Source organism: Sprattus sprattus, assembly GCF_963457725.1.
Source record: "Sprattus sprattus genome assembly, chromosome: 16".
NCBI classification, from domain to species: Eukaryota; Metazoa; Chordata; class Actinopteri; order Clupeiformes; family Clupeidae; genus Sprattus; species Sprattus sprattus.
The window spans coordinates 10,817,952-10,833,702 of record NC_137914.1 but is presented as its reverse complement, the minus strand read 5'-3'; the positions used below and the strand labels follow the sequence as shown (position 1 = coordinate 10,833,702).

At 45.8% G+C, this 15,751-nt stretch overlaps 1 protein-coding gene across 2 annotated transcripts in view; it reads right to left on the bottom strand.

The window, feature by feature from the left end:
* Positions 1-261: 261 nt before the first annotated feature.
* lamb2 (laminin, beta 2 (laminin S)) overlaps positions 262-15,751 on the bottom strand; it is a 36,292-nt gene continuing 20,802 nt past the window's right edge. Inside the window, exons 11-35 of one of the 2 annotated variants that reach the window (XM_080854603.1) lie at positions 15,698-15,751; positions 15,128-15,240; positions 14,024-14,103; positions 13,538-13,673; positions 13,023-13,181; positions 12,519-12,646; positions 12,132-12,261; positions 10,935-11,127; positions 10,478-10,621; positions 9,838-10,069; positions 9,061-9,224; positions 8,689-8,724; positions 6,271-6,495; positions 5,844-6,061; positions 5,482-5,578; positions 4,947-5,319; positions 4,337-4,521; positions 3,905-4,146; positions 3,428-3,631; positions 3,091-3,235; positions 2,638-2,845; positions 2,234-2,375; positions 1,841-2,017; positions 1,354-1,513; positions 262-977 (exon numbers count right to left, since the gene is read on the bottom strand). The exon at positions 15,698-15,751 is cut by the window's right edge and continues 126 nt beyond it. In XM_080854603.1, coding sequence (XP_080710729.1) covers positions 841-977; positions 1,354-1,513; positions 1,841-2,017; positions 2,234-2,375; positions 2,638-2,845; positions 3,091-3,235; positions 3,428-3,631; positions 3,905-4,146; positions 4,337-4,521; positions 4,947-5,319; positions 5,482-5,578; positions 5,844-6,061; positions 6,271-6,495; positions 8,689-8,724; positions 9,061-9,224; positions 9,838-10,069; positions 10,478-10,621; positions 10,935-11,127; positions 12,132-12,261; positions 12,519-12,646; positions 13,023-13,181; positions 13,538-13,673; positions 14,024-14,103; positions 15,128-15,240; positions 15,698-15,751 — 4,082 coding nt within the window. In that variant the 3' untranslated portion in view covers positions 262-840. The remainder of the gene's footprint in view (positions 978-1,353; positions 1,514-1,840; positions 2,018-2,233; positions 2,376-2,637; positions 2,846-3,090; positions 3,236-3,427; positions 3,632-3,904; positions 4,147-4,336; positions 4,522-4,946; positions 5,320-5,481; positions 5,579-5,843; positions 6,062-6,270; positions 6,496-8,688; positions 8,725-9,060; positions 9,225-9,837; positions 10,070-10,477; positions 10,622-10,934; positions 11,128-12,131; positions 12,262-12,518; positions 12,647-13,022; positions 13,182-13,537; positions 13,674-14,023; positions 14,104-15,127; positions 15,241-15,697) is intronic. The other variant, XM_080854604.1, reaches the window with a different exon arrangement.

Below are 15,751 nucleotides of genomic sequence, written 5' to 3'. Positions count from 1 at the left end.
TGCTGAATGACGTTGCTCATATCAGAAGTCGCCCGGCATAATCACATTTTAACCACAATATGCAGGTGATTGACTGAGAGACAGGCCGTCCCCAGTCACTGTGGACTGCATGAGATGGGAATCAAATCAATTCACAATTCTACTAAACATTATAACTTATATTCATAGCTAAATACCTATTATTTACTATTTTATTCTTATTGCATACAAGAAAAGTCTCCAAATACGAAGAAATAGGCTACTCATCAAACACACATCATGTCATTTTTATAATCGTTTTCTTTTAATGAATACACATTCAAACAAAAATATTCCACGTGTCTATAAACTGATGTTCTCAACGTCACAGACTCTGTTTAAAAAAATGATATCAAATGTTATCTTCAAAGAACCAAAAGGTATGTTTTGAGGTAAAGATCTGGGGGGGGGCTGTCAGTTGTTTCCCCCAAACAGACATGAATTACAGTATTTGATAACTCTTATCTCGAATTCATTAAATAAAAATCACACAATTGTTCTTAATGTATTTACACAAATTTCACAAACATGTACATGTCTACATTGATTTCTATCACAAAAGAAAATTATACTGTATAATTCATAATGTTTTGTATTAGAACACTTGGGCACTTGCATCCTTTGGTGTGAGAACAGAAACAGCAGTTCTGAGGCCATGTAATGTAGGATTGCTTTTAGCTGTTAGTTTTTGAGGCAGTTACCATTGGTTGTCTGAATTTAACACATGAATGGTCAGTGCAGCACCTTTCCTAGGAGATGATTCAGTAGTTTTGGAGTATTTTTATTATTAACTGTAGACAAGCTGTGCAGGGATCAGGCTGTTTATTGACAGGTGTTGTAGATCTGAATCTGCTTGTTGATGTCATCCAAGATGGCCTTCATTTTATCCTCCAGTCCGTCCAGCTGCTGGGCTTTACCCTCTAAAGTTTTCTGATTTTCCTCATAGTCTTTCTCAAGCTCTGTAGTTATACACAATACAAATATTGTTTAGAATTATAGCTGTATTTCTGTGAGGAAACATTGCTATTGCTGGCAAAAATAACCACAGAATCAGTATTGTCGTCAAAGAAAGTATGGTTCAGATCATTGTAATACCACTTTTCTACCACAAGGGGGAAATATCATCCTGCTTAAATTCAGTAAATGGATGCAATGTGGTGCAGGTACGTATCTCTTGCTTTGGATTGATGAATGGTCAGGATATTATAAGCCATCAGTTAAAATCACCTTAACAAATTGTTCTAAACAATTTCAGAGCCTGTTTTTATGCAATTCAAATTTCCTTTTGCTCACCTGCTATCTGGAATTCCCACAACTTTTAACCCCTCCACTCACCTGCCAATCTCTGAAGCTTGTTCTGGGCATCCCTCAGCAGCTCCTTGGCCTCGTCTCTCAGACGCTCTGCCTTCTTCTTGGCATCTAGCACTTTTTTGGCGTTCGTGTCCACCAAATCCTGTACTGTGCGATACTTATCAGTCAGCTCTCCATCCAGTATCTGAAAAACACATAGATGATGGACAGTTAGCAACAATTACAGGAACTGCAGTGGGCCAGTGGCTAATCACAATCAGGGAATATCAACAGTCTAGACATATGCATATATGGAACCACCATATCCCAGTTAGAGCTCTTGGGTTGTTCACACTTGCATTAGTCTCATGCTATTCCGCTGATGTAAAGGCCAGAGGTCTTTGTCAGTTTCACTGTAGTCATCAGGAGGAGGATTTACATGTGCTCAGTGTGTTCACTCCTATGACTGGACAAACAGCGGATGTTACACATCTATGTAAAAGGGCTGCTTGTAACAGACAGTGAAACTTGCCTGTTTGGCTTCGTTGGCTTTGTCTCGTGCCATGGTGGCCGTCTCTTCTGCTCGAGCTGCATCCATGCTGTTGGTGGCACGTTTGGCTTTCAGGGCATCGATCTCCTGGCTTAAGGTACCCAGCCTGTCCATGGCTTCATTTAGGTCCTGCTCCTTGGCAGTCGTCTCAGACTGGATCTAAAGACAAAGATGTTCAGGGGCATGTGGATGAATATCACTTTAAGCCCATCAAATGTATCTTTTTGGACAGAATGCATACAACAAATACACACAATTTGTAATACAACATCCAATAATAGAAATAAACTGGAATAGCAAATTACTGTAATAATATTGTAATTTCCCCTTCAGTTTTCACAAGTGCTTTGTCTGTTCTGTCTACCTAAGGCTTACCTGAGCGAGCCAGTTCTCAGTGCTTCCAATATCATCCTTGGCTTTTTTAATGGCCTTCTCTGCAGTGGCCTGGGCCTTGCGGGCATCCTCCAGTGCCTTCTTCACTGTATCTGCTGCATTCTTCGCCCCCTCTGCTCGGTTCCTGTGTTGTGTAAAGGTATAAAAGAGTGTGAGGATGGGTCTTATTAAAAGAGCGAATTGCCAAAGCCTGTGGGACTGAACAGACTGCTAAAAAGGATAACAAGACTCCCAAAGGATTTCCAAAAGAGGGTTGAAAAACAGCACTACCGCACAGAGCACAGAACAGCACAGCACAGCACAAAGAAAGAAACATGCCGTCCACCAATGATCTAAACTCAATAGGATTCTGCCTAAAGGAAGCCCTGAGGCCAGTCATAAGGTACCTGACTCTCTTGGCGTTATGAAGCAGCTGCTGAGCCTTCCGCACGTCGTCCTGCGTTTGTTCCAGAATGGCATCCACGTTGGACAGGCTCCTGACGCGGTCCTTGATCTCCTCGGCCAAGTGGCGGATCTGCTGAGGGGAGGCTGGGATGGACAGCTCCAGGACACGATTGGCCACCATCTCAATGCTGTCGGGGTCAGCACCTTCCTCTGTGAAAACCACAAATGTTTCCTTTACCACTAAGCACAGTTAAAACCTCATCAGTTGATTCGACAAAAGGCAGTGCATTTGTTTCAGTGTATTGGTCATGCTATGCCCACGTTTAAAGTGCCATCAGTTGAGATAGATTTGAAGTCGTGAGGCAGTAAAATGTGTCAATTTGTGTCACGCTATATGTTCTGTGGTGTTATTTCCCATCGTGTTTTGTTGCATTGGATTGTTGGGTTGAACTCACGCGTCAGGAAGTCACGGATTTGCTTGATGAGGTCGCGGAGGTCGTTGTTGGACCGCTCCACCTTGTTCTTGGTGTCAGTGGCTTTCTCGAGTGCTGCCTTGGCTTTGTCCTTCGCCTCCTCGGCCTCTGACTTAGCATCTGCCACCTGAAAACCACACCAACCAAAGATGAGGACCGCAGAGTTGAGGAAAAAAAGCTATGGAAAAGAGAGGCTGGCTAACGTCGCTCTGTGAAACTTGAGGAGGCAGCAGTGTTAGATTTAAGAAAGTGATTCCGTCAAAGGGTGAAGATGTGGCTCTCTGCAGTCCTCCTGTCTGCTGCAAGTGCCCTTTCTCACCTTCTGGAAGAGGCCGTCCACCTCTGCCATAGCTCGGTTCAGCTCTTTGTCGGCATGTTTGGATTTGTCCAGAGCACCGTCAGCCTTGGCCACGGCACCGTTGCAGTTTAAGCCACCGCAGTGCCGCTTCCCGTTGTCGTCACGGCAGCCAGCTCCACCGCACGGACTCTCTTCACAAGGGGCATCACCAGGTGCACCACAGACCTGGTCAATGAAGAAAAACATGTGAGGCCCGCACAGGAGTTATGAAGCAGTTTGGCACCTAGACAGAAACGCTCATCCCTTTCATCTAAGCAATATACCTCCCAACTCTAACAGAGAAGTTTATCAGTCTAACAGAAAATTCTATTTAATTAAAGGTAAAAGTGGTTTACTATACGGGTATGTTTTATGCTGAAGCAAGAAACATAACAGGACTGTAACGTCCAGGACATGAATCACTCAGTGGTATGCAGAATTTTGGCATCAGAGTCTGACCTTCTCATTCAGCTTCTTCATGTCCAGGTTCTGTGCCTTGGCATTGAGGTCCAGGAGGGCTCGCTTGTTGGCAGCGTTCTTGCGGTTAAAGTCATCTTTCTTATCAGCGATGAGTCGCTCAGTCTTGCGGCGAGTGGCAGCGGATTGGCTAACAGTGCTGGGAATGTTTGTGGTCGCCTGGTTGGCACGGCGTTCTGCATCTCGAGACTTGTTGTGGGAGCTGCGGATGCTGTCATATGCACCTGAGGAGAAGACAGCGTGTTGATTTTTTCATTAGTTCCAACCTGATTGTCATGTTATAGGCTTTTGTATAAGTATTTTCATAGACTTAATGTATAATAATAGGCTTATTCCATGAATCTATAGTATTCTGATTACATTATTTAAGCCTGGAGTATTTGAAGTTATAGTTGCAATGCAGTGCAGTCTAACCAAGGAAGTTGGAGTTCTTGAGGATGTCCAACTGGCGGTTGAGGCCATCACAGGTCAGGTTGAGCGCCTTGGCCTCTCTCTCCAGACTGCTCAGCTCATTACTAGCTTTGTAGTTGTTGTCCTGAACATTGGTGAGGTCTCCCTCCAGACGATTCAGTGTGTCTGTGGTCTCACCAATGCGGGACCTGTGTGGATGAGACAGAAAATGAGCCCAGTGCAAATAAAACTATAGTACATTGCAGTAAAATATAGTGTACTTCTTTTCACTGTGTAGCTTGACTGGCATTTTCTATGATGCAAGAGAACTTAGAGCAATTAAAAGTGGCAAAGTCATACTTAACATTACTTCACTGCCATGATAACATGATTTCAGATATTGTGTGTGAGTATCTATGTTTGTGGGTGTGCACTACAGTCTATGTGTATCTGACTGTGCCTATGCGTATTTTTAGTGTAAACATGTAGGAAACGTCCAAGAAGTGTCTGGATAACATTTACACTTAGTGCAATTAATTCCACTGTACTGTATATGTTTATTTCCACTTAGTTGGACTTTTTTGGGTGTATGTATTTTCAAGAAGAGCATCTTCTCATCCCCGTTCCATCCCACCTCAGATCCTCGATCATGCCCATCAGGGTGGTGACGGCCTCTGCTGTGGCGTTCCGGGCGTTGACGATACCCCGTGCCTGGGCAAGCTTCTCCTCAAGCTCCCGGAACCTTTTCTCGTACGGTCCAGTCAAGCCAGTCGCCTGAATTTCTCGGGCCCGGTCTGCGAGGGATTTAGTTCTGGTTGCCAGGTCCTGAACAATGCGGTCCCAGTCCCCAAAGCACTGGTGGCAGGGCTGGCAGTTGGGGAAGGTGCCAGAGAAACCGCGGGCACACTGGTCACAGCGCACCCCCGATACTCCCTGCTGGCACATGCAGTGGCCTGTCAACCGGTTACACTGAGACGTCTCAATGCCACGGGCGTCACAGTCACACGCTGTGGGGTAGAGGGTAATTACAGATCAAGGATGAGAACAGGTCAGTGGTTACAGATCCCTGCTGTGGAGCACTGGAGTAGTGCGGGTTAAAGTAGCATAGCGTAGCTATGGACCGTAGTGTTAAACTGATAGAGTATGCAGCCGCAGCACTCAAAGCTCACCTCTGCACTGCACACTAGGATCGCCCCAGAAGTTCTCCTGGCAGTCACGGCAGGTCTTTCCACCAAAACCTGCACGGCACTGACACTGGCCTGTGAACTACGGCACAGAGGGCTCCAATATTAGTCACCAAACAGGTGCAGTATGGGATCATACGAGTCAAAAGTAAACCAAACATATTGAAATACACTGAAACAAGCATACACATGCACCCAGACAAAAATGGAGGCCTTCACCCACCCATAAATACATTCACACACAGGTTACAATTGGTTGCAGTTCAGTCAACAGAACATAGAAGAGTGTGATGGTAGTCTGTGTTGTTGTCCTTCTACTGTGACATTCAAATGGACAGCAGACACACCTCATTGCAGGCTGAGGCGTAGGCATTGTTGGGGTCACAGCCGCATGGATCACAGCCTCGCCCGCTGGCCAGGTTCCAGGAGTTGGGGGCACAGTGGTCGCAGGTGAGACCGCTCACGTTAGGCAGACACTGGCACTGGCCAGAGGTGCGTTGGCACACACAGTCGTCCTTCGCCGCACACTGGTTACGTGCCGTGCCCAGGAAGTTACAAGTACACTCTATAGAGATGGTAAATATTGAAACAACATGTTATTTCATTTAACAATTTGACATGTAAGTCAAGGATTTAATAAATAAAGTATTGACTGCACTAACTAATAAATAACTTTAGATCAAAGCACCTGCTCAGTGCCTGATCAAGCCATAGAGTTCAGAATTTCAGAATACATGATAGAGAATCACATTGGTACTTCAGATTGATACTTACTTCTGCAATTACGACGAGAGGCGTCACCATAGTGACCGCTCTTGCACACGCCACAGTCGGGCCCCTCTGTGTTGTAGAGACACTTCCTGCACTCTCCCGTCCGCTGGTCACATGACGCGGGGTCCGACAGGTCGAGGTTGTTGTTACAGCGACACGGCTGGCACCGCCCCCCTGGCTGAGAGGGGTTGCCATAGTACCCTGGGGCACACTCCTCACAGCGAGCTCCTGGCAGGCACAGAAGGGAATGATAGGTCAACCAGAGGTGAAAAATCAACAGACACACTGTGGAGGACTGTGAGTAGTTGTACATCAAGAAGCACAGACAGTGGCGATTAGAAGCGATTTTAGGGACGCTGGGTTTCGTAGACACTTGTTGTAAACCAGACCAAAACAACAGACAACCACCAGCACTTCTCCTCTGACTGTAAAGGTAAAGCCTTGGCAGCCTCACAGCATCTGGAGACTACATAATTTGACGTATGCCTTTACGGACAACAAAACTCAGACGACGTCTCTGTTCCATTTCACTAAACACATGTCAACTGGATGCTTTACACAGAAGGTAAAAGCATGCAAGACATTTCCAGCGACGGTCAGTGTGATAAATCTCAACCAGCTAACAACCTCGTTGATTGATTTAAAATGTCTGCCATACAGGTCTGCTTCATGCTCATCAGAATGGTTCTTGCAGCCCACTAGCAGTTTCTGAAAAATAGAGACCCTGACATTCTAGGAACAAATCTTGTCCCATAAAGGCAAATGTAAGAATGCATCTGTCAAACTACGTTATTCCAAATAAGTCTAGCCAGACCAAACAGCCATAATCCTGTCTTCTGACATCTGGAGTTAAAAAACACAGAGGAATGTGGCCAGATTATGATTAAGTGAAGGCCATGTCCCAGCTTATTAGTGAAATGCTCCCCAACGGATTAGACTCATCGTGGGACTTGGCAGTGAAAGTGAAGTCTTGGCTTTCTCACAGACGAGAGACGTATTCCTGAAAAATTTGGAAGACAGAAACAAGGAGAACATTCTTGGCCTGTTTTCCCTGTGCTGACGGTTGAAGTGAGGGTGGGGGTGGCATGGGGTGGAAGAGGAAGAGGAGGAGAAGGGGCAGAGTAGTAGTGGAGGTAGAAGAGGGATGAAGGGTGTTGAGGTTTGGGCTTGACAGAGACCCTGCAGCTGCTGTTTTGAACACTTCTGGTCTTCTTAACCGCATTCCTAACTTGCTGTAGAGCAGCAAGAAACCTGTCAGAGTAGAGAGCAACTGCTTGGTGAAGGGACGGGGAGAAAATTCCATTTACTTTTTTACATATTTTTTTGTCATGTGTTTGTGTGATTAGTATTTGGACTATCATAATTTGAATGCCAATTATAAATGTATCATTCTTTGATTACATTATTTGATTAGATTTATTTCTTTTGTCTTGGAGGAGGTCAGAATCTAAACATAGCGGAAGAGTCATAAAGTCATCCCAATTGTGACCCAAGATTCTAGATTAAAGTGAACTACATATAGTTCCTGGTAATTCTGCATTGTAGGCCCAAGATTATCTGCGTGTGTGTCTATACTGAAATCCTATTGTGCACAGAACTTGGTACATTACTGCTACTTGTGTGCTTGTGTCAAACTAGAGAAAGAACATTTCACACCATGTCCAAATGCAAGGCCACTGGAAACATACGATACAAGTTTCCTTACTCTTTCCTTCTCATTTAGTGTGTGAACCTCTTTGGTCACACAAGGTCATGAGTCGCCCCTCTCGAGGAGGGGGAGGGTGCTCCTTTGAGCTGAAGGTTTGGCTGAAATGGAGGGCAACCTGGTGGACCAAATGCAATCCTGAGATGGCTGACCATCAAAGGGAGGCTGAGTAGCCTCCTGATGAGAAGCAGCATGACCCCCGCTAGTCTCTAGTGATCAGCATCGGAGTGGAGGAGAACTGGCATCACTGTTTAAATACCACTAAGAATAGCAAATGTTTTTTCCAAGGATGTGTCAATGTAGTTTGTGTTTACATTGAACACAGACTTGCAAGACGTCTGTTGGAGCAAAATTATGTTTCCAATACATCCACTCTATTTCTATGGTCAGGTGACACTTTGATGACTTAGCTAAGTGACCAACAGGTGTTCAGAGTTGATAGTGTCACACACAAACAGTGGTTTGACTCTAGGACTAAGTATGACTCTCACAATCAAACAGGGGGTGATCCAGGTGTAGTGGGCTAGAGGTCTGTGTAGTGATGTGGGACATTACTGTATCCAGAGGGTGGGTATTGTGGACACTGAGACATTAAGTTGGGGAGGGCGCAGCACCATAGGAGGAGGGTGGGGGTGCTGAAGCCATGCGAGAGCTCAGACAGGAAGGGGAAGGAGGGAGAAAAGGGTTGGGGTTGGTAGTGGTTCACTGTTACTCACGCTTGAGGATGGTGCCTTCAGAGCGCTTAACAATACCTATATCCAGTTGTCAGGGAGGGAGGGGGAGACAACAACAATAAAGCACTTCATAACCATCCAGTAAACAGGAGCTCAACTCCACAGTCGTTTTTGACTGGTGAAGTTCTGAACCGTGTACTGTAGGTGATGGTATGAACATTAGGCATGAGAGTTCAAGATTTCATCAAACACCTTCCAGAGGGACGTCTTTCTCTGGATAATGGAGTACAAGCGTCAAAGCAATATGTTGACCTGGATTATGAGGTACGTGGTACATGTACATTACCTCTTCACCAAAGTCATTCATTTTTGGGACAGTTCTTAAGAGTCCTCTGGACATGTTGGCAGTCTCACCTGTATACCCCTGGTTACAGTTGCAGACCACCTGTCTGCTGCGTGGGTCCTGGTGACAGGAAGCTGCAAAGTGGCGCCTGCTGTTGGGACCTTCTGGGCATGGGCAGGGGCGGCATTGGCTTCCTGAGCCAAGCGCGGGATTGCCGTAGAAACCACTGGCACATCTGAAAGAAGTACAACGCATGAAGCTATGCAATTTACAGCTAATTCTACAGTACTTATAGTATATATTTTTGACAACTTAAACAGTGTTAGTGATAGTCAAGACATTCAATAACTTATTATTAGCAGATATTGCATACCGCCTGCTCCCATTGGAGTTTTCGATGGTATCGCAAAATGAATCGGTTGGCTACTCTGGAAAGCCCAGTGGGGGTGACTGTGCGATGACATTGAAATGAAACGTTTGTTTGAAATGTGGCAGTGCTAGAGCTAGATAAAGTGACATACACACAGTAGTAGCAATGTTAGCAATATTGTTGCCTTAATTCCAGTGGGGTTTGGGAAAAGCCCAATACATCAGCTTGCACCAGGGAGTAGGAACAATAGCAATCCCATAGTGGACAATGGCGACTGGTTAAAGGACGATCCTATGGTTTCAAAATTAACCCAGAGTCCACGCCCATTAGGATGCAACGACTGGAAACAAACCCTAATGGAGCGAGGCCTATTCACAAAGGGAATTTGGGTCTGGTTATACCAGGTTAGATATTGCCCTTACAGATTTAAAAGCGAGGGCAGTTGCATAGCTCTGAAGCCAGTGACCTTTCACCTTACCTTTCACAGTTGTCTCCGGCTGCATTACTCCTGCAGTTGAGGCAGGCACCCGTCTTCTGGTGGCATTCCTCGGCCAGCCCGCTGCACTGGCACGGCTTGCAGTTGGGGAAGCCCCAGTGCCCGGGCTGGCACCCGTCACACATGGGCCCGAAGGCGCCGGGGCGGCACGAACACTTGCCTGTGATCCGGTCGCAGAAGCGTGTCTGGGAGCCCTCGGCATTGCACTCACACACTGAGCAGAGAGAGGACGGCACGAGGTGGACGGAAGGAGGTCGCGGGAGGAGGAGGAGGACCGGGGAAGGGGGATGGGGGTAAACCGGCATGAGAGAGAGGGGAAAAGAACATTTACAGAGAATAGGGCACAATGATAAAGTCAATTAATTGTCATAATCAAAAAATTACAATTATGCACACCAATGAAAATCTAGTAAAGCTTTAGTCAAGTGTTTAAAGTTCCTTCCTGCAAATGCTTTTTTTATTCCAGCACAGCAACTGCAACAGCAACAAACACACACACAGTGCTTTCATACATATAACTGAGTAGGTCCTTCCAAAGAATCTGAACCCTGAAAGCTGACACCCATAAAAGCTGGGCACAGCCTCAGCACAGTCTGTAGTTTCAGCTGTCTTTCATACACACCTTTGCACCCAGAGGGCCCAAATCCATAGGTGCCAGGAGCACACTGGTCACAGCGGCGGCCAATCACGTTGGGTCTGCAGCGACACTGACCTCCACGGGAGTCACACTCAAAATTCACTGACCCCTGGAGGTCACACTGGCACGCTACAGGCAGACGAGAAAACAAAAAGCTTATTAAAAAAAGCAAAACTAATGTAAACATTTTCAGAAATGTGTCATGAAATAAAGAACGTACACATCGTGAGACCAGTAGGCTGGTTTCATTTTTTAGCCTGTACTTACATAGCTACGGCTGTACCTCAAGTCTGTCTCAGCCTTCCCTTCCCTCCTACACATCTCTCATCCCTACATCCCCTCTCTCTCTCCATCCCCACTCCTCTCTCTCTTTCAGTCCTACGCTCCCTTCCCATCTACCCTGTCTCCTCCCCAAGCATTTCCTCCTTTAGCTGCAACTCACGTAGAGCTCCATCGTTGATGATGGCAGACATGCTGGTGATGAGTTTTGCACACACGTCGCTGATCTGGGGCCGGGTTACGCCTTTGCCGGTGTCATGGCAGCGGTATCGCTCGTAGCTCTGCTTCCTGGCGATGGAAGCAGGGTCGCCTGCGATGAACATCTCCAAGGCGGAGTAGCGAGGGATCAACACAATCTAGGGAGGATAGGAGACGAGAGCCGAGAAGAAGAGTAATGAGGAGAGATGGGATGAAAAGGAGAGAGGATGCACCGGTCATGGTTTGATTCAACTGGTGAAAAACACTTCCTATTTGATCATTTCATCAATTCCACTTCCTGTTTCAAGGGCTGACCCAATAACCAAAACTACATGGGAGAAAAAGAAATACTGAAGTGGAGTTTTACTCTCTGGACTGGCCTGTTTCATTAAAACAAGGACACCACTGTTAGCCTGACGTTGTCATAGGCCTACTCATAATTGTAGTCAGAATATGAGTCTGACACGGCTCCATTAGATTATGGGGCGTGTTTCAACCAAACCAGGAAAAAAAATGCCTCTTCGCTCAATTAGATATACCTACAACCAATCAGAGCAACGTAGTATGACCATTACGTAGACCATCGGGGGCCAGCTGATAAATTAAACTTTTACGTTTTATTCTGTATTTACTTATTTTATTTTTGTACATTCATCATACTAGTTCAGAGTATCGTTGGATGATGTTATTGCTGTTAAAAAAAAAGAAAGAACATTAATGCTTCCCATTTTACTCTGTATACCACCAATTTTCCTTCAATAAACAAATTTATAAAAAAAAAAAAACGTTTTAACTTTTTACCGGATCCCGTAGGAAGGACAGCAAAAACATATTATCGATCGACAAATGCCTTGACCGCGTTTCTCTTTTCCTCTTTCAAAATGAATGTGCTGTCGATGTCTTCTAAAACAGACTCGAATCTACACATCTCAGCTCTCCAGCGCAAGCTATGTTTGTTGAAAACAAATTCAACCCAAGCGCTGTTTGGTGACGTGTACATCGATCTGTACATCATCGTATAAAGCCCGCCCTGACAACTTGATTGGTCTGAACAACTTCTGGTTGGGCACAATTCCTCAACAGAGCAATGCCAGACTGAATTTCCAACCTCAAATGTGGCAGATATACGAGCAGTAAATCCAGATGTCTGCAGGACACTCACAGAGTCCACCAGTATGCTTGGGTTAGCCACGCTGGAGATGCTGTTGCGGTCGGAGTAGCGGCTGAAGTCCAGACGCATGGTGTAGGTCACTCCTTTCTCAAGGCAAATGGGCTGGGACAGGACCAGATATCTGGGGAACAGGCAGAGAGCCAAAATGCCACTGAGACCAAAATAACATGCAAGCAAAACAAATAGGACATGAATGTAATGTAGGACATGAATTTAGCAGGAATTATAAGGAAGATGGCTTGTACATGAATGTGTCTGTGTGTGTGTGTGTGTGTGTGTGTGTGTGTGTGTGTGTGTGTGTCTGTGTCTGTGTCTGTGTGTCTGTGTGTCTGTGTGTCTGTGTGTCTGTGTGTGTGTGAGGACAAGGTTAACCCCAACCTGGATCCAGCAGGCAAGGATACTGTGAGCAGGTCGTCTGCAGGGATGGTGTTCCCACAGGGGCTACTGGTAGGGATGGGCCCCGGTCGCACCACTGTCACACGGACCTCCTCCCAGTCTCGTGGCAACTGAGTAGAGCATGAAAACAGTTCCACATATGCATACCAACTTCTGTTTCTCTCTTCTCTCTCTCCATTCCTTCTCTCTGTTTCTCTCTCCTCCTCTCAAGCTCATTCTTTCAATCCCTCCGTCTCACTGACTTTCTGTTTCCCTCCCCTATTCTCTCTGTTATTTATTAACAGCACTTGAAATTAACCGGTCAAGGAAAATATGACCCATCACCCCAGCAGTTAAAGGAATACAGAGAAGAGCTGTTTTCATAGTGTTATAGGTTAACAAGCTAATTATAGATATGACCCATCACCCCAGCAGAGCTGTTTTCATAGTGTTGTAGGCTAAAGGCCTTAAGAACCTTTAACAAACCAACTACAGATGTGGTTTTACCTGGAGCTCGTAGCGAATAAGAAGGTCGTACTCCAGTGAGTAGGGGATGTTGCTGATGGTGAACTCCAGGCTGCTGCCCTCAGGGACGCGAGCAAAACCGGTACCGGTCCAGGAAGCTGAGCGGCCCTGCTGAAGATCCCGCTCCTCCACACTGCAGCCCTGAAAAACACGCACATACATGTGCATACACACAGAGTGAGAGAGAGAGGGAGAGGGGAGAGAGAGAGAGAGGGAGAGAAACACACATTACATTTACTTCCTATTCCTTTTGAAGCATCTGGATTTTAAAAGAATTGTGACAGATTTCCAATGATCTGGATTGTACTAGAATTTCGATTGGATTGTGAACAGAATGTAGATAGCCACACTCAGATTACATATCCATTACACACACACCCCGACTAGATGAGCTATCCTGGAATCAGTTTGGTCTAATCTTTATTCTCAGTGTTGCATACAGTGCATACAGTTCTCTTAGTCCAGGACCAGCACCTTCACATCTCCACAGTCCTCACCTGGCCCAGTTTGGCTAGCTCAGCCTCGTAGGTGTAGTAGTCCAGAGCCATGAAGAAGAAGCCAGGCTCCACCTGGTTACACTGGCGGGCCATCATGTGGCTACGGCAACGACACTGCCCCGTCTCCATGGTGCACCTGGGAATGAGGATGAGAAAAACAATCTTTATATTCTGATCTTTAATCTAATCTTTATTCAGTTCAATAAAACACACACTCTCCACATATGAACTTAATCACATTTATACAGTTCTTTCCCTGTATGTAAACAGAATGACACAGACTCTAGATCTAGTACCAGTAGTTATATTATCAAATCATAATATTACACTAGCTACCTCACTGGTTAGCCACTCTCAGATGGCCTATCCTTGATGCAGTTCACACTAGATGCTGACCTGGTTATCATTTTAGGTTTCTGAAGTTCACAAGAGGTTATGTGTGAATAACAACATTATCTAACTACAGCATCATGCAGTGGGCCTCACTGGTTGTCTGTGGCTCCCCCTATGTCACAGTCGCAGGCCCGGCACCCACTCATGTCGTGGCTCAGGGCCCAATGCTCCGGCTTGAGGCAGGACACACACACACACACACACACACACACACACACACACACACACACACACACACACACACACACACACACACACACACACACACACACACACACACACACACACACACACACACACACACACACACACACACACACACACACACACACACACACACACACACACACACACAAAGAGAGAGAGAGAGAGAGAGAGAGAGAGAGAGACATTACATTATTAACATTACAGTCAGGGACAAACCAGTCTCATTCAAATCCATTCTACAGTTAGATTCACTCCTGCGCCATGCGAAATACGATCAGTAACATGGCGCAACATTTTACCCTTTAAAATGATCTCCACCATGCCAGTATTACCCAAGAGACAGCTAAAGCCTGTACATTAATTGAAACATAAATTACATTAAGAGTATTTGTTATGCTAATGGCCTATGTCCAATTACTATTGATTATTATTTGCTTTGGATATATTAATACAGATAGTGCTTCTGAACAGCTGTGACACGGAAATGTAATGGAGGTCAAGGTGATTCTATCAGCTGTCGAGCCACCAGACATGCAACACCTTTAGGGATCCCGCTAGTTGTCTAAATCCAGGAAACAGCTTTTCCGTGACTCTCCATTTTAAGCCTGGTGTAAGCCAACACCAACCAGAGAGGCCTAGCATCCCTGGGCTAAATTTAGATGCCTAGTCCCACTCTGCAGTTCGCATTCCTGGGTACAGTTCCAAGCCAAGTGAGGAAATGAGGGCCTTGTCATCAGCCAGAAGGGATGGCCAATCTGATACTCCCGCTGTGAGCAGTATCCATGCCTTAACAGACTGTGTGCACATCTATGTGTGTGTGTGTGTGGGGGGGGGGGGGGGTTTATATGTATTCCCCATATGGATGGGCCGTGAAAGCTGCCTCAGTTTATTAATAATCTTGCTCTCTATTTCCTATCACAGGAACAGTGTGTGTGTGTGTGTGTGTGTGTGTGTGTGTGTGTGTGTGTGTGTGTTTTCAGACAAACTCACCAGGCACTGGTCACAGCTGCGTCCAGTGACCAGGCGTTTGCAGAAACAATCCCCGCTCACAGGGTCACATTGCTCACTGCCCGACACCGTACCTCGCGGGTCACACATACAGGCTGGGGGACAGACAGAGCATTACACACACACGCACACACACGCACACGCACACACACACACATGCCAGGGCTATGAGCTAGCTGCTTATGGGTCTATACATAAACCAGGATATTTCAGACAAATGTTCTCCTTCAGCTGTTCAAGTGCTTCTGAGGACGAGAGGGCTGATTAGCTTGTATGCTACAGGTACCCTGTGCTACTCCAGATTTATTTCTGCTTCTTCTTCGCCTAACACAGCAGTTACTCCCTGCATTTCCATGTGGTACATTGTTACATCATATGGAACATTTTGAATGATGAAAGACAAATACCACAGATGTCCCGCAAAAATGTTTCATGTCAGGCGGAGCAGATATTCAAAATACTTTTTGTTCCCTGCCATTCATTGTAAGAGTTAAACCTTAATAAGAGCTGCTCTCTTCATCTCTATCTCTATTTGTCTCCCTCCACACTTACGCCGGCAGCCTTGTGGGTTGTCTGCACTCAGGCCGTAGAAGCCGGGTTTGCACT